General features: G+C 44.5%; 1 protein-coding gene across 4 annotated transcripts in view; it reads left to right on the forward strand.

The window, feature by feature from the left end:
• The window catches only part of ATP10B (ATPase phospholipid transporting 10B (putative)), a 262,323-nt gene that overhangs the window by 207,857 nt on the left and 39,167 nt on the right, over window positions 1-15,299 (forward strand). For all 4 annotated transcript variants that reach the window (XM_082724635.1, XM_082724638.1, XM_082724636.1 and 1 more), the window contains 4 exons: window positions 192-444; window positions 1,549-1,787; window positions 11,017-11,208; window positions 12,701-13,301. In XM_082724635.1, coding sequence (XP_082580761.1) covers window positions 192-444; window positions 1,549-1,787; window positions 11,017-11,208; window positions 12,701-13,301 — 1,285 coding nt within the window. The remainder of the gene's footprint in view (window positions 1-191; window positions 445-1,548; window positions 1,788-11,016; window positions 11,209-12,700; window positions 13,302-15,299) is intronic.

The following is a 15,299-nucleotide window of genomic DNA, read 5'->3' on the forward strand; positions in this document are numbered from 1 at the left end:
ACCTGTTTTCCAGATGCTCCTAAGAATTACGAGGGAGGAATGAAGTCATTGACCCTTAGTTTCTCAGGAAAAGTCCATTGTGTGAGCTGACCTCAGCTTTCCATTCAAATGCCATTGCTGCTTACTGGTGAGAGTTCTGAGACAGGGAACTGGCCTGGTCTCTGACACTGTGGGACTCAATCTCCTCACAGGTGCTGATCCCAGTCTCTCTGTATGTATCCATTGAGCTGGTGAAGCTCGGGCAAGTCTTCTTCCTGCACAATGACCTTGACCTGTATGATGAAGAGACTGATTTGTCCATTCAGTGTCGAGCCCTCAACATCACTGAGGACTTGGGCCAGATCCAGTATATCTTCTCTGACAAGACGGGGACACTGACTGAGAACAAGATGGTCTTCCGGCGTTGCACTATCATGGGCAGCGAGTATTCTCACCAAGAAAATGGTATGAGAGTTCCCAGGGGCCCTCACCACTCTTTCTAAATGAATCACCCTGCTATCCTAAAAGAGTGGTAATGAAAGACATTTTCCTGGCTCCCCGCAGAGGTTTCCTGGCTCTGTGGCAAATTGCTTCCTCTATCCCCGTGGGCTTCCTTTTCCTAGATCAATTGTGTTGTGTTCTTATCACCGGTGAACTTCCCTTGCTCACAAAAGCTATCAGTGACCTCCTGTGTGGAAACCCTCCAGTCAGTCTTTGCTGCCATTACACACAGGATTTTTATCTGCCAGAAATGAACTGAGGATGTGTCCAATTATGTACCAGGTGTATAACCAAGATTTAAGAATCTGGGGGGTCACTTTACCTGACATGTCAGGACAGGCCTCAGTATGGATGCATGATCAGATTCAGTACATCCAGGAAAAGCCTTCCATGTTAACTGATCTTTTGGAATTTCACTGAGGCAGAACTTTGACTTAGGAGGTGTAACTGAAGAATGCCAGGATGGTCATCACACATGGACTGAAAGTCACCTGTAAAGCTGACCTGATTGCCTCAGCAACTCTCCACGATCACCACCACAAACATACTAAACATACTTTCTAACTAAAGGAAGACACTCAAAAGAGCAGCACCCATTCTTTTGAGTGGGAGGAATGGAGAAGAAGAATGGGGGAGATATTATGGGTGGCCCAATCACCTTTGCCATGTGATAACCATTTACATGGGAGCTTCTGATATCTTTTTAATAATAACAACTACCATGACCAGTACTTAGAGTGTATCAATCACTTTGACACACTATTTTATTAAGTCTTCCAAACAATCCTATGAGTTAAGTATTTCTTTTTAATCCCTAATGGAGGAAATAGGAGCACAGATTTAGTCAAAGCTCTGTCACATAGCTAGGAAGGAGTAGGACTGGATTTGAATCTGTGCAACTTAGTTGCACCCCTCTTTCTCCAGTCAAGGTAGCCCAGTTGCCCATGTTCCAGAGCAGCAAAGTGCTCTTACCTTGTGTTCTTTCCTCTGCCTCCAAAGTCTGGTATCCCCAAGACCATGACTTGGCCAAGGTATGACTAGTGCAATAACAGGACTCCTTTCTTGCAGCCAAGCGACTGGAGACCCCAAGGGAGCTTGACTCAGACAGTGAAGAGTGGACCCAATACCAGTGCCTGTCCTTCCCAGCCCAATGGGCTCAGGGCCCAGCAACACGAAGGGGCCAAGGATGCGCCCAGCCTCTGAGGAGGTGCCACAGTGCCCACGTACCCATCCAGGGCCACTCCAGACAAAGGTCTGTGGGGCGCTGTGAAAGTTCACAGCCTCCCGTGGCCTTCAGCAGCTCCATAGTAAGTACCTGGTTTTTACTCTTCAAGTTGCAAGTGACCTCTTTTGGGGGATAGATAGGAGGGGGCTCTGGGGTGTGAAAGAGAAAAGACTGTGCCAATCCTGAAGAGCTCTCAAAATGGCAGCCCTTGGTCTTATATTCAGTCCGCATATGTTCTGTTGGGCATATACACTTCTTGTTCATTTTAAATGTTCAGTGTTTAGAAATTGGGAGATTTCATATAAACATATAGACCTCTGACTTCTCTTCTTAAACAGGAATTGGAAAATTTCTCCACATTAAGCCAACATTTCCTTGTGGCAATAATTGGCTTGAATGATGGAGTCGATTCTCCTTAAACTGGGGGTGTGGTCTTCTGTTATCACAGACTATCCCCCTTCTCTGTTTACCCCCATCACTGAACTGAGAGCCAGCAGCATGTCCATGATGCATGTTTTTCCAAAATACAATTAAAGGAGAGAAATCGTGATCGTGGCAAAGAACATCTATGTCAAAATTACCCAGTACACTCCATTCCCTTAAATTAGTTGCCTGGCCCCTATGGGGATTTGACTTTGCGACTTGGGTCTGGAGCTTTTTGTATATGTTTCCTTCATATTTGATCCAATGCTATAGCTAGCACTAAATCCCTGGCACATGAAGAAATTGAGTTTCTTCCCCAAGAAGACACTGCCTTCCCTAAAAGGCCAGGCCAGAATCAGAGTTTTCTGGGTCCTGTCCCATTCTGCTCTCCTCTGTACCATGTTCTTTCTCTAGGAGACACATCATCTAGAGTCTTTTGCACTTGCAGAAAAAGCCACCGGGAGCCCCAGCTATGCTGAACAAGGCCCCCATTTTAAGAAAGTACTGAAATGCTATGATCTCATTATTAGAAAATTAGATTTTAAAAACTATTCTCATAATGAATTTCCTTCCAATTTTTATTTTCTCCATTAAGACACACATAACTACATACATTTAACATTTCTGCAGTCATAGGATCTACGAATTAAGTGTGATGGGTCTTTTTAATCTGAAATAATATCAAAAGCATATTCCATATTGCTACCTAGTTTTTAAAAGGTTTTTAAAAGGGATTTCTGATCGAGACAGAAAAGAATTTCTGTGAGTCTATGTGTTCTGGGTTATTACTTATTACACTTGAGATGAGTACAAAGTTAACTCTTATGTTACTTCCACACAAAGAAATGCAACATTAGCAAGGATAAAGCATGTGTTAAGACAGATGATGCTCATAAACATACAAGAGGAATGACCCATAGATGCCTTTAAGAAGAAATTTTTTTTTCCTTCTTTTTCTCTGGTAAGATAACAGAACATGCATTTTGTTGCATCTTTCTCTTCTTCAGTTTAATTTTGTCCCCTGACTATAATGCTCCTCCTCCAGCTGCTTACCTAAATATTTCAACAATACATCTAGGGAATTCTCACCAGGCACAGATGCTAAGTCTTGCATTGCGTGTGTCTTTTGACACCTTCCAGTCATGGATGCCGTGGGCATCCCAGGTGCCTGAGAATGTCTCCCCCAAGACACACAGAGAGAAACAGGAAGCTTTCTTTTGTAGATCTCACTTGGGACAACACACAGATTCGTTCCCCCTTGTTCAGCCTGACAAATCTTAGTGGCTCAGGAAAACTGCAGCCCTGAGCCAGCCGGGGGAACTTCTATTCAGGGCCTATCTATCACTAGGGCCTACAACTATCACCAGCTCTTCTAAAAGTTAAATAGCATGATGTTCATGCCAACCTGCAAGGTCCCTTTCAGCTATAAATTAGGTACATTCGGGTTTAAATGCTCTAGGTTTTCATCTCTGCTCCTTCATCTACTCTGTGACTTTGGTCAGCTTACTGAGCTAGAACCTCAATGTCTTCGTCTTTAAGAAGGACTATTGTTCTGTCTCCTGAGTTTATTTTGAGGACTTAATTCTTAAAATCTTGTGTTCCAGATAGATAACTAGTAGAAGTCTAAAATAGTGTTTCCCAAGGAAAGCTCTCTAGCTGGTATAAATGTTCATATCTGATGACATGGGAAATGGGAGTTTTCATAAAATGCATTGTGAAGCCCTCTCCCATGAGATTCTAGTATATATGGTTTACGGTAGGGTCTGAGCGTTCACGTTTTTTATTTCTGATGATTCTAGAGAGCAACAAGATCAAGAACCTCTCTAAACCTAGCATTGCCCCCCTAGGAAATCATCTTCATTTGGCTCAAATGGACATCTTCTATAGCTTGGGAGGCAGTGGCTAAAGAGGGTGATTTGGGTGGCCTTAAAGGGCTCTAATACTAACACATAAACTGTCTGTGGCTGGAGTGGCAGATCCTTGAGTCAGTCCATAGAGAATATCGGTGGCAGCCCGGGGGTGGACCTCCTGGCTCCTGCCCCCACCCACCCTTGGCAGGCTCTCCAAGCTTGTGTCCTCTTCCATCTGCCCACCTGGCATTCAGTCTGGTTGGATAATAATCTCTCAGTTCTTTACCTTCCCTTTGTAAATAAGTCAGAACTTGCCTCTAAAACCACCACTATGCCAAGTCCTGGCAGAGCAAGCACCCTACCACAATCTAAAGAAGGTGGTGGTTGGTTTCCTTGGAACTTTGCCCTAAACCCCGAACAAAATGAGCATCAAGGCTAACAACAACAGAAGCTGGCTTTTTTTCTTTTACTACAAAGAACAAGGAAGTATCAGTTAATGCCTCTTAATTGGCTGCTATAAAATCTGTGGCTTTAGGGTGGGGATACTACACTTAGGAGAGTAGTGAGTTAGTTCTAAGCGGGTTTAAGAGTACTGGCAGATGGAAAATAAAATGGTTCCCCCACCCTCCCAGCTGCGTAAGAAGCCAAGATTTGAGCAGAGAGTCTTTGTTTAGAAGTGCCACTTACAAGAGGTTTTCCGGAACCATCAGACCAAAGAATATCATCCTAATCATAAAATTTGCACTGGAGCCCTTACACTCCTCCAGATGGCACCACCAATTCCTCCTGTGGGCCTGGCCTCTCCCACCTGTCTGGAAAGAAGGCAAGGGAGAAAAGTAAAGGCGGTGTCTTTGGCCCTCTGCCTCCTTTCCTTAGTTTTGGTCTTCCTTCCTTTCTTTGAAAGAAATGTGTGCAGCACTTCCAGTCTTCTCTGGACAGATGAGGACAGCCCACAGATACAAACTCCCACTCGAAAGTTAGATAAGAGTCCTGATTTAATTAGCCAAGCACACAAAATCTTTTCGGAATAATGTGGCCACACAGGGCAGGAACAGATGAAGCCTCTACCAGCTGTGCCTCCCTTAGCTTCCAGGGTACCAGAAGGTGGTGCACAGCTGCGGTGACCCTGTTCACACGGCATGAGGTCTTGCAAGATCTGGAAAACTCCCTTCTTGCTAGACCACTTAGTTTCTTTCCTTGGGGCTTATGTCCTTTTGGGGAAGAGCTTATCTTAAATCCACATGCTTCTATTTAAGCAAATATTTGCTAACATTGGATTCTCCAAGTTCTTTTTTTTTTTTTTTCAAGATTTTATTTATTTGACAGAGAGAGGAGCACAAGTAAGCAGAGCAGCAGGCAGAGAGAGGGAGAGAGAGAAGCAGGCTCTCCACTGGGCAGGAAGCCCGATGCGGGGCTCAATTCCAAGACCCTGAAATCATGACCTGAGCCAAAGGCAGCCACTTAACCAACTGAGCCACCCAGGTACCCCAGGCTCTCCCAGTTCTTGAATGAAAGATAGTGTCCTCTAGCTCACAGCCTCAACCTGGGCAAAATCATAACTTTCTTAAACCATAGTTCAGACTCCAGCTCCCCAGCAACCCAGAAAGTTTGTTTACACAATAATGATATAACCACATAATTAAGTAAGTAGTAGAAAGTAACTAAAGGTCAAATGGTAAATAATAAGTCTCCCTCCCTCCTCTTCTCTTCCCACAACCCCGGTGGCAACCATTATTTTCATTTTCTTGTGTATGTCCCAGAGATGTTCTACCTACATGAGAGTGTACAAGTGTGGTATACACGTGAGTACACCCTTTAGTGCAAATATTAGCACACCCTGCACATTGTTTTGGACTTTTTCTTTTAACCTAGTGAATCTGAGGGAATATTTCATAGATGTAGACAGATATTCAATGGAGAGCTGCCTCATCTTTTTTTAAATGGCTGTTAGAATTTGTTGGGTGGTTGAGCCATTGTCTGTTTATACATGTGTATTTTTCTATAGTATTCTTCAAACAGGATTGCTAAATTGTATCTTTTTTATTTTTATTGATACTTCCCAAGAGGTTATTAGTTCAGACAGTCACCCACAACAAATAGAAGAATGTGCTTCCGCCCATTTCTGCCAATTCTGTGTATCTACTCAGTATCTACATTTCTTTGGAATAGCCTGTCATTTATTGTCAAACTTCCAGTAAGCTTCCACAGTATAGCATGTATTGTTCTAAACACAGGGATATAAGGTTTAATAGGGTCTTGTCCCTGATTTCAGAAGTTACAACCCAAAAGAGAGGAGAAAAGAACACCAGTGCCTATAGAACACTCCTTTTGATGCTGGGTGTAGGGTGCCGAGGTGCTGTAGGAGCCCAGAAGAGGTGCGCCTGCATCCGATGAGGCCTCAAGGGGGCTGCCTGGAAGTGTTAGCACCTGAGCTTAATTTGAGACAAAATTAAAGATTAACCAGAGCAAAGAGAAGACCATCTAGTGGGGAGCAGCGAGGAATGCAAGTGACATGGAAAACTGGGGTTTTGAGGAGCAGCTGGAACAGAAGGTGCAGGTTGGAGAGAGGTTGACACCTGGAGATGGAGGCCCGGGAAGAACCACACCACAGAGACTTTTCTTCCAGGCTGGACACCAGGGTTCCCCTTTTACTTCCACTGCTGGTTCCATGGATTCCTGATAGCAGCAAACTGCTACACCCAATGAGCCATCATTGTCAATGTCAACTTGAGTGAGTGATCGTTAAAACTGAGAAGAGAGTGGCAGACTGAAGGTCGGCCTGCTCTCCCTAGCCTTCAGGTGTGGGACATAGCTCAGCCATGTAGCACATGGTGGCCATATAAATTCTCACTGCTCAAACGGGGGTTCTGGGACTGGCGGCATAAGCATTATAGAAAAGCAGATGCTCAGGCCACACTTCCAGCCCACTGAATCAGCATCTGAGTTTAAACCAGAGGCCCAGTTGATTGTGTGCATGTTAACGTTTGGGAAGGGCTGGCATGGAGTTGAAGGTTTCGGGCGTTGGTATCAGGAGGCAGAACCAGACCCACGCCCCATCCTTTTTATTAACTTTGTGACCTTGGTCAAATTACTTAAACTCAGTAAGCCTCGTTTACCTCATAATTAAAGTGGTAGAATAATAGTACCTATTTCAATGCAGTCATGATAACTAAATGACATCCATGAACACACTTACCAAAACACCTGACTTTGATATAATTTCTCAATAAATTATATATATAAATGATAATATAAATGATTATATAAATGATAATAATAGGATCCTTGAGGGAATAGTGGGAGGTCCAAGATCATCTTCAACAAAGAAGGTTTGAATGAGCTTTAGTTGTTCTGCAGTAGAAAGAAATCCAGCCAGTTGGGTGGCTGGCTGCCACAGAGCTCTAACCTGAACAACCAGGTAACCCACAATTTTATATTTCTCTTCCCTCAGAGAAGTAGACTAGCCAAAGGGCACAGAGGTGGGTGGGAGCATTGCTTTCTCTAAGTGTCCTAAGTGCCAAGTTCCTAAATGTTAATGGGCCAGACAAGAAACCAATGAGCTGTGGGCGAAGGGAACCATGAAGAACTTTGCCCTGTGGAAACAGTCTGTGTGACAGGATAAAGCTTAACGGACGTCTGCTGCTGACACCTGCAGGCTGGGCCTGCTGTTTTTTGTATGATTGGGTTGAAATAAGAAGAGCTTTAACAAAGAGATCCTGTGAGTTAATCAGTGGTGGGGTCGCATGGGTTTGAGCGCTTGCTGTCTGCCAGGCACTGGGGAAACACCATGGGCTGCCTCTGCATGGTGCCTCATGGCACTCATAGACTAAAGGGTAAATGAACAAGCAATAAATAGCCATTAAATCATTTTAACTGTGTCACCGTTTGGAAATATGTAATGCATAGCTTGGAGCAAAGCAGGATGTTGTCAGAAGCTGGGAGTCAGCTGGTGTGAAAACTGCCCTAGTTCTGACCCTAATAATGTTCAATCTTGAGTAGTTCACTTCCTACCTCTCTGACATTCAACTTTACCATTAGAAAAATGGGACATTTGGCTTTGATGACCTCCAAGCTCGTCCGCAGCTCTGTGAATCTGTGCAAAGGGTTAAAAGCGTCCCATTCATATACCCTTAGCCCCAAATGAAATCTTTTTCCTGAAAAAAGGAGATTCCCATAATCCCTTTTATAATCTCACAGACTATCTGCTGAGTCCTAAGGATTAGATATATAAGCCTATTAGTTGTGCTTGGGATGCCAAACACCAAAGATGCTTGCTGTCAGCTAGTATCAAAGGCTACTTCCTCCTCGTGGGGGGTCTTGCCTGGCACAGAGGTTAAGAGCATGAATTCTGTTTGGACTATCTCAAATCAAGTAAAGGAGTCTCTTTCACTTACTGTGTGACCTTGGGAAAAACACTTAATCTCCCAGGGTAGCAGTTTCCTCATCTGCTACATGGGTAACCAGGAGGATGATTGTACTCAACAGATAAGGTTGCTGTGGAACCACAGTGAGATAATGCAGGTAACCAGAATGGAAGAAGTACTGTAGGCATAGAAACTATCATACTACCTTAAGAAATGAGCTCAGAGCCCCTTGAGTGTTGATGGTACACTGATAACAGGCAGTGGGTGGGGTCCGGAATCTGGCTAGGGCGTTTGCCGATGAGCATTAATAAGGGAGCACTGCTACTTTACCATGACCATGGAAAGGAAACAAAGACTCTAGACTTGCAGTCAGAGGGTCTGACATCTGATTCTGGCTTTATACTGACTCACTGAGTGATTGGTTAAATCAGCCCATCTTTCTGGGTTTCAGTTAGGTTGGGACTGTGAGAAGTCAGTGAGGTCACATAAATGACTTTGCTTGGAAAAGTAGGAAGAGCTATATCAAAGGGAACTCCTGCTAGGAAAACTGTATTCAAAGGCAAAGAGGTTGGATAGGTGCATGCTCCCTTCCTAGGCTTTCTGAAAATAGTGACACCATATGGTCTGGGTGGTTCACCATTGCTTATCACAAGGCAATGAGAAGAAATGCAGACTTGATACAGTTTTACTAGCACCCTTCCTGGTAATAAGTACTTTTCTCTGGATGTTGTTTTCCTAAGATGGTGTGAACCGGAGGAGTGTAATGTTGACTCTTGGAAAGCCCTGCCGATGAAGGCTGGAACTCTTTGCTCCAGTCCATTTCCCTTCACCTCCCTGTGTTGTTGGAAAGCCCAACTCTCATGTGTCTGGGTTCCCTCCTCGGTGCTCTCACCTGTGCCAGCAACCCCAGAGAGAATACAGTCTGACTTCTGGAGTCATCGCATTTGGTAATCAGAGAAGACACAGTCTGAGGACTCTCTCTCCACAGGGTTCTGTTTTATTTTTCTTCTTCTTTTTTTTTTTTTTTTAATCTCAACTTGGGTTTTATTTGGCACTCAGTCCAGTTCACTGGCACTCAGTCTTAACCCTACACAAATTAATCCAGATTCCTTCAGCCCATCTTTTTCAACCATTGAATTTTTTCTAAACTTTAACCTATGGACTATGAACACTGATAGAAGAAGTTTTGTGTGGAAACATCTTTGCTTGGTGACTTTTGTCGTATCTATTAGGAGTCCGTGTTTGTTGAGCCTCTGCTTCAAACAAAGCAAGAGCAGCCGGGGCTCTTGAATGTACAGCTTTGAGGAAAATGTGGTCTCTATGTCTGAGGCTCTTACCCTATCTCCAGAGAGATTCAACATGGATATAAGAAAATTGAATTTTAAATATAGGTCAATATGTGTTGAATTCCAAAGGGATGGCACAAGTGCAGTTTCCGCAAGGATGTGAAAAATTGGAAACCCGTGAGTCAGATCCAGCCCACAGACTCTTCTTTCTTAAAAAACTGAGTTCTCACATCATCCCTCTTCATCTTGAAAAATCAATAGATCTGGCAAACTGGGCTAGCACTGGAGCACCTCACTAGCAGAGCACTTGCCACCTTTTAGGCAGGGTAGGACTTGCCAGGGCTCACAGCCCCTGCCATCCACAGTGTCCTCATCTGTACCATGGCCCACTACCCTCATTCACCTTACGTACCTGACTCTTCTGGACATTCTAAGTTCAAGAACACGCTGTGTGGCTCAAAAGGCTGAGAACTCATTGTGAGCTGGATAAGATCTCATGGACAGAGGGAACTTCTCACGGCTACTGAAGTCTAGGTGGGATTTTGGCAGAGAGATGGTTTTCCCCCAGGGTGCGGTCAGAGGCATCTAAAGGGAGTATACACCGAGGAGGCATCAAACAAACCAGCAGGGTGAGCAGAGGGTCTGCACGAAGAAGCAGCAGGAGTAAAGAGTGGGAATGCCGACTGTGGAAGAGTTTAGACGCCAGACCAAACTGACTATGGTAACAGTGAAGATCTCCTGAAGGTTTTCAAGCTCAAGAATACTTTGAGGGAAATGATGTTTTAGAAAGATGCATGGTTGGGGCACCTGGGTGGCTCAGTGGGTTAAAGCCTCTGCCTTCGGCTCCAGTCATGATCTCAGGGTCCTGGGATCGAGCCCCGCATCAGGCTCTCTGCTCAGCGGGGAGCCTGCTTCCTCCTCTCTCTCTCTCTCTGCCGGCCTCTCTGCCTACTTGTAATCTCTGTCTGTCAAATAAATAAACAAAATCTTAAAAAAGAAAGAAAGATGCATGGCTAATACATAACAAAGGTTAGAAAGAAGAGAGGTGAGAAGCAGCAACACCACTTCAGAGGCTGATGTAGAAATCCAGATTTGAGGACTAGAGATCTGTGCCTGGCTGAAGGCATCAGGAATGAGGGCAAATGGCAGGGAGAAACTGTGAGGGAAGGGCTTCCAGAGTCTGTCACTGATGGGCATGCAAGATGGAGGGAAAGGGAGGAATCCCGTACGAATGCCTTGACTAGGCCTGTAGGAGGAGGAGATGTGCTGGAGACGTGACTTCAGGAAAGACTGCATCATCCTTTCCCAGGTGTGCAAAGAATCTGCTGGAGGGGCCTCCCTCCCCTGTCCCTTCAGGAAAGATTCTCATCCAGGCCTTTCCTTTTCAGGAAAAAGATGTGACTCCAGATAAAAATCTACTGCCCAAAGTACAAGATGCTGCCCTGTGGCTGGAGACCTCGTCCGACACCAAAGCTGCCAAGCCTTTTCCCTCCACCGCCTCCTCCATCGCTGACTTCTTCCTTGCCCTGACCATCTGCAACTCTGTCATGGTCTCCACAACCACACAGCCCCGGCAGAGGGTAAGGATCGCTGGGGTGGGTGGTGGGACGGACGGAAGGAGAGCTCGGGTAAGAGGTGATGCCCTGAACAGAGAGACAAGACACTTGGGAGCCCTAGTCACAGAATCACCATCTCGTCACTGTGACACTTTGAACATATTCTTTATCTTTTCTGGGCCTCGGTTTCCTCATTTTTTAAATAAAATGGAAGAAGTTATATATGTGCTTTCTCTATACCTTTCAAATTCTTTATCTGTCTACAGGATAGATATTAAAAGTTAATATTTACTAAGCACTTGGTATGTGCCAGGCCCCATGCTAAACACATCATCTGCATTACCATTTAATCAATGACCCCAAAACCCTATAAGGCACGTCCTTGGATTTCACAAGTGAAGACACAGTGGCTCAGAGAGTTTCAGCAACTTAACAAAGGATGTATAGTCAATACACAGGAGTACCGTCTGTATAACTCCATAATAATATCACATTACCCTGGTCTCTGCTTTTATGTGAGGGCAAAAAAAAAAAATTATGATGATTATTACTATTAACACCATGGGTGAAGTTCTGCCAATTTAGAAATAATGCAGCTGGATGGCTGTTTATAAAAGTTTATACTCTGACTTTTTTTTTAATACTAAAGATGGATTGATCTTCAATGATCCACAAACTCTCACCCAAGGTCCCTTATGAGTGACTGATGAGAAGAACTGAGTGTTATAACTGGTGATGTGAAATCAGGAAAAAGAAGGCTCACCCAGGTACCAAACCAGAGCCTCCCATTATTACACCTAGATCCCAAACTGCTCTGAACAGTCATTCCAGCCACTGAAAACTCACCAAGTTATCAAAAAAAATTTTAGAGAGCTTTGGGAGACAGAAAACATTACCTGAGAAATTAGTTCTGTTTTCAAGAAAGGAAGAAGTACATTTTGGGAAAGACAGCATCTAACTCTCAATTTCCAAATTAATGGGGAGATATTAGCTGGCAGGGAGCTCGGGAGTCCAGTCTCTGGAGCCAGGCAGCCTCTGATTTGAGTCCAGCTCTATTACTTACACACCACGTGGTTATGGCCCATTTATTTAACCTCTTTGTGTCTTGGTTTCCTCGTCCAGAAGTTGGGATAACATAGCATCCCCTAGAGTTGCTAGGGAGAGTGAGATGAGATGCTGAATGCAAGGATAAGGCAAACAAAGCCATGGTAAGGACTTAGGTAATGTGAACTCTTAATCTGGGTCTGGCCTTTGTCTCCTTTTTTTCCTTTGTCCATGACCAGAGCAGGATGGTAAAATTGAGCATTATCAATCCCTAGGATGTCAGGGCTTGCCTAATTCCCTCATGCTAAAAAAAAGTAGGGTGATGAGGTTCACAGAGAAGAGAAGCCCATAATCACTGATACCCCAAATAATGTACTTACTACAAAATGACCTTCAAAGTCTTCCATAAAACAACTTGACATTTTTTCCAACACTGAGAGTTAATGTTCTGCTTTCCTCCTTTGACCACAAGGTCACCATGCCACCCTCGACCAAGGCTCTGGGGTCATCCCTGGAGAAGATTCAGCAGCTCTTCCACAGACTGAAGCTTTTGAACCTCAGCCAGTCATTCTCGTCTACTGCGCCCTCTGACACTGACCTGGGGGAGAGTTTGGGAGCCAACATGCCTACCACAGACTCAGAAGAGAGAGACGATGCATCTGTGTACAGCGAAGGCTACTCCACAGATGGTGGCTATAGGAGCAGCGCATGGGACGAGGGTGACATCCAGGCCTCTGGATTGGAGGCTTCCCTGGAGGAGGTGCTGGAGGCCCCAGCCCTAGGCCTGGCCAGCCCTGAGCTCTGTTATGAGGCTGAGAGCCCTGATGAGGCAGCCCTCGTGCACGCGGCCCGTGCCTACAGCTTCACACTGGTGTCCCGGACACCAGAGCAGGTGACCGTGCGCCTGCCCCAGGGCACCTGCCTCACCTTTGACATCCTCTACACACTGGGCTTTGACTCTGTCAGGAAAAGAATGTCCGTGGTGGTGAGGCACCCACTGACAAGCGAGATCATCATCTACACCAAGGGCGCAGACTCAGTTATCATGGATCTGCTGGAAGACCCAGCGTGCGGTGAGTCCCACCTCACCAGGGCTCTAGGAAGAAGGCTCCTTGGTTTAAGAGGCAGCACAGAACAGTCATAAGGAGCTTGAGTTATAGTGTCGCTTAGTCCCACAGATCCTAATTTGAACAGAGGCCACAGATGCTTTCCTCAAAGCAGGTTCCTTAAATCATGCTGCCTTCTGCATCTCCGAGCCCTGGAGAATTACGGTGCTCGTGAGCTTATTAAAGACTTAGGGCAGTCTTACGCTGAAGAAACCTCTTTACCTTTATCCCAATTTCTGGTTTTTCCAACTCATTTAAACATGGATTAGCCGTACATAGTTTTTTTCTACCATGACACCCATTAACATGCCCTAGAACACACTGTGGTCCTAACTCTTAGCTTTGGAGAGAAGCCAGCTGAACCCAGAAAGGGAAGTGACGTAAGAGAGGTGCACAGCTAACCAGTGGTAAATCCTAGGCCGGGTATCCTGAATCCCAGTTTGGAGCCTTTTCCATGCCACCAGAATTCTGCACCAGGCCCAGTCTGCTCTGGGAAGCCTCAGGTGTTGCTCTTTATCATCCTTTTCCCCAGCCTCCCCCAAATGGATTTTCATAAACTTGAGCCAAGCCAGAAAAATGTTCCAAAGTCCCTACATATCCGTGTCCAATTTTGGAGCAGCATGAATTAGTGTGCAGCCGCTTCCTGATTGCTAACAAGAAGAAGACAGTTATGGGGCCATGATTCTCCCGGGATAGCAGATTCCAGCCAAGCTTTAGAATTGCCCAGGCAGCCCTGTGCCTCCTGCAGTATCAGCTGTGGATCAAAGCCAAGAGGTTCATGGGGATTGATGAGTGTTTAGAATGGGAAGGGAGCTAATTAGGTCTCTTCATCCCAGACTCTGGCAGACAATGAATTCAGTGTTTCTGAGTCAAGGGAACCACGGCACTCTATCCCTGGGCAACAGCCATCCAAACTGCCCTAGAGATGTTTTTTGTGGGTTTTGTTTTTTTTTTTTATTTGTTCTTCACCTGATTCCAAAATGGATTAGAGATGCTTTCAATAAAAGACAGGGACACAATATTACCATAAGAATTGAGAATCAACGCTTTGAAAAGGAGAGAAGAAAATAACCCTAGGTATAATATATTTATAGTGTTTGAGCATTCAATTTGACCCTGAGGTTCCTGGTAGCCTGAGCAAAAAAAATAAACTCCAAGGAACACAGGTAGAAGGCAAAAGGGACTCATCTCAGGGAGCTAGTGTCTTTGAAAATAAAATATTATAAACAGTGCCCATTGGGACAGTAGTGCCTAATAAACACAAAGATTGTGCTGAAAGCACCAGGGAAAAAAGTAGTATCTGAAAAATGAGATAATCTTTAAAATGATTTTTATATTGCATAAAAACAGCCTTGGAATAGTATCATGGGAAAAATCAGAGATTTATTGCACTTCCTTATATTTATTTTACTGTAATGAATTGTATGTTTGATTTTGCATTATATGGAGGGAATAGAGGAGGTACACAAAATCTGCTTACTACCTAGGGCCTCTGAAGATCGCAATCCAGCCCTGGTAAAGAAGGACTTGGAAGCCTTTTCCCAGCTCAGCTTTATACAGTGATGCACCTGATTAGTGTTGTCTGTGACATCTTAAGTAAAGGAGTGGGGATGGCATCAGAGCTGCCCCAGACCTGCCAACCCAGGCCAAAACATACTTTTTATCTGATAGAAAAAAGTACTGGATTTTCAGGAGAAAAAGATAAAAGAAAACACATCAGACTTCATAAAGGGAATGTTGTGCAACACAATGAAATATTTTTTCAAGCTAGATTTATAGGAAATTCAAAATATATTTTTTTTCCTAGGGCCATTTCCTATTATAGAAAGAAAGCCTAACTCAAAAAAAACCAATGTGCTGAAGAGCTTAGCAATGAGATCTAGAGCTGTGGCTATCCTGAGGCCTCAGTTGTATAAAGACTGGAATAGAGGACAGAGGGGATCATGGTATGTCTAAAACTCAGCA

This window comes from Mustela nivalis (assembly GCF_964662115.1).
Source record: "Mustela nivalis genome assembly, chromosome: 3".
In the NCBI taxonomy this organism is placed as follows: Eukaryota; Metazoa; Chordata; class Mammalia; order Carnivora; family Mustelidae; genus Mustela; species Mustela nivalis.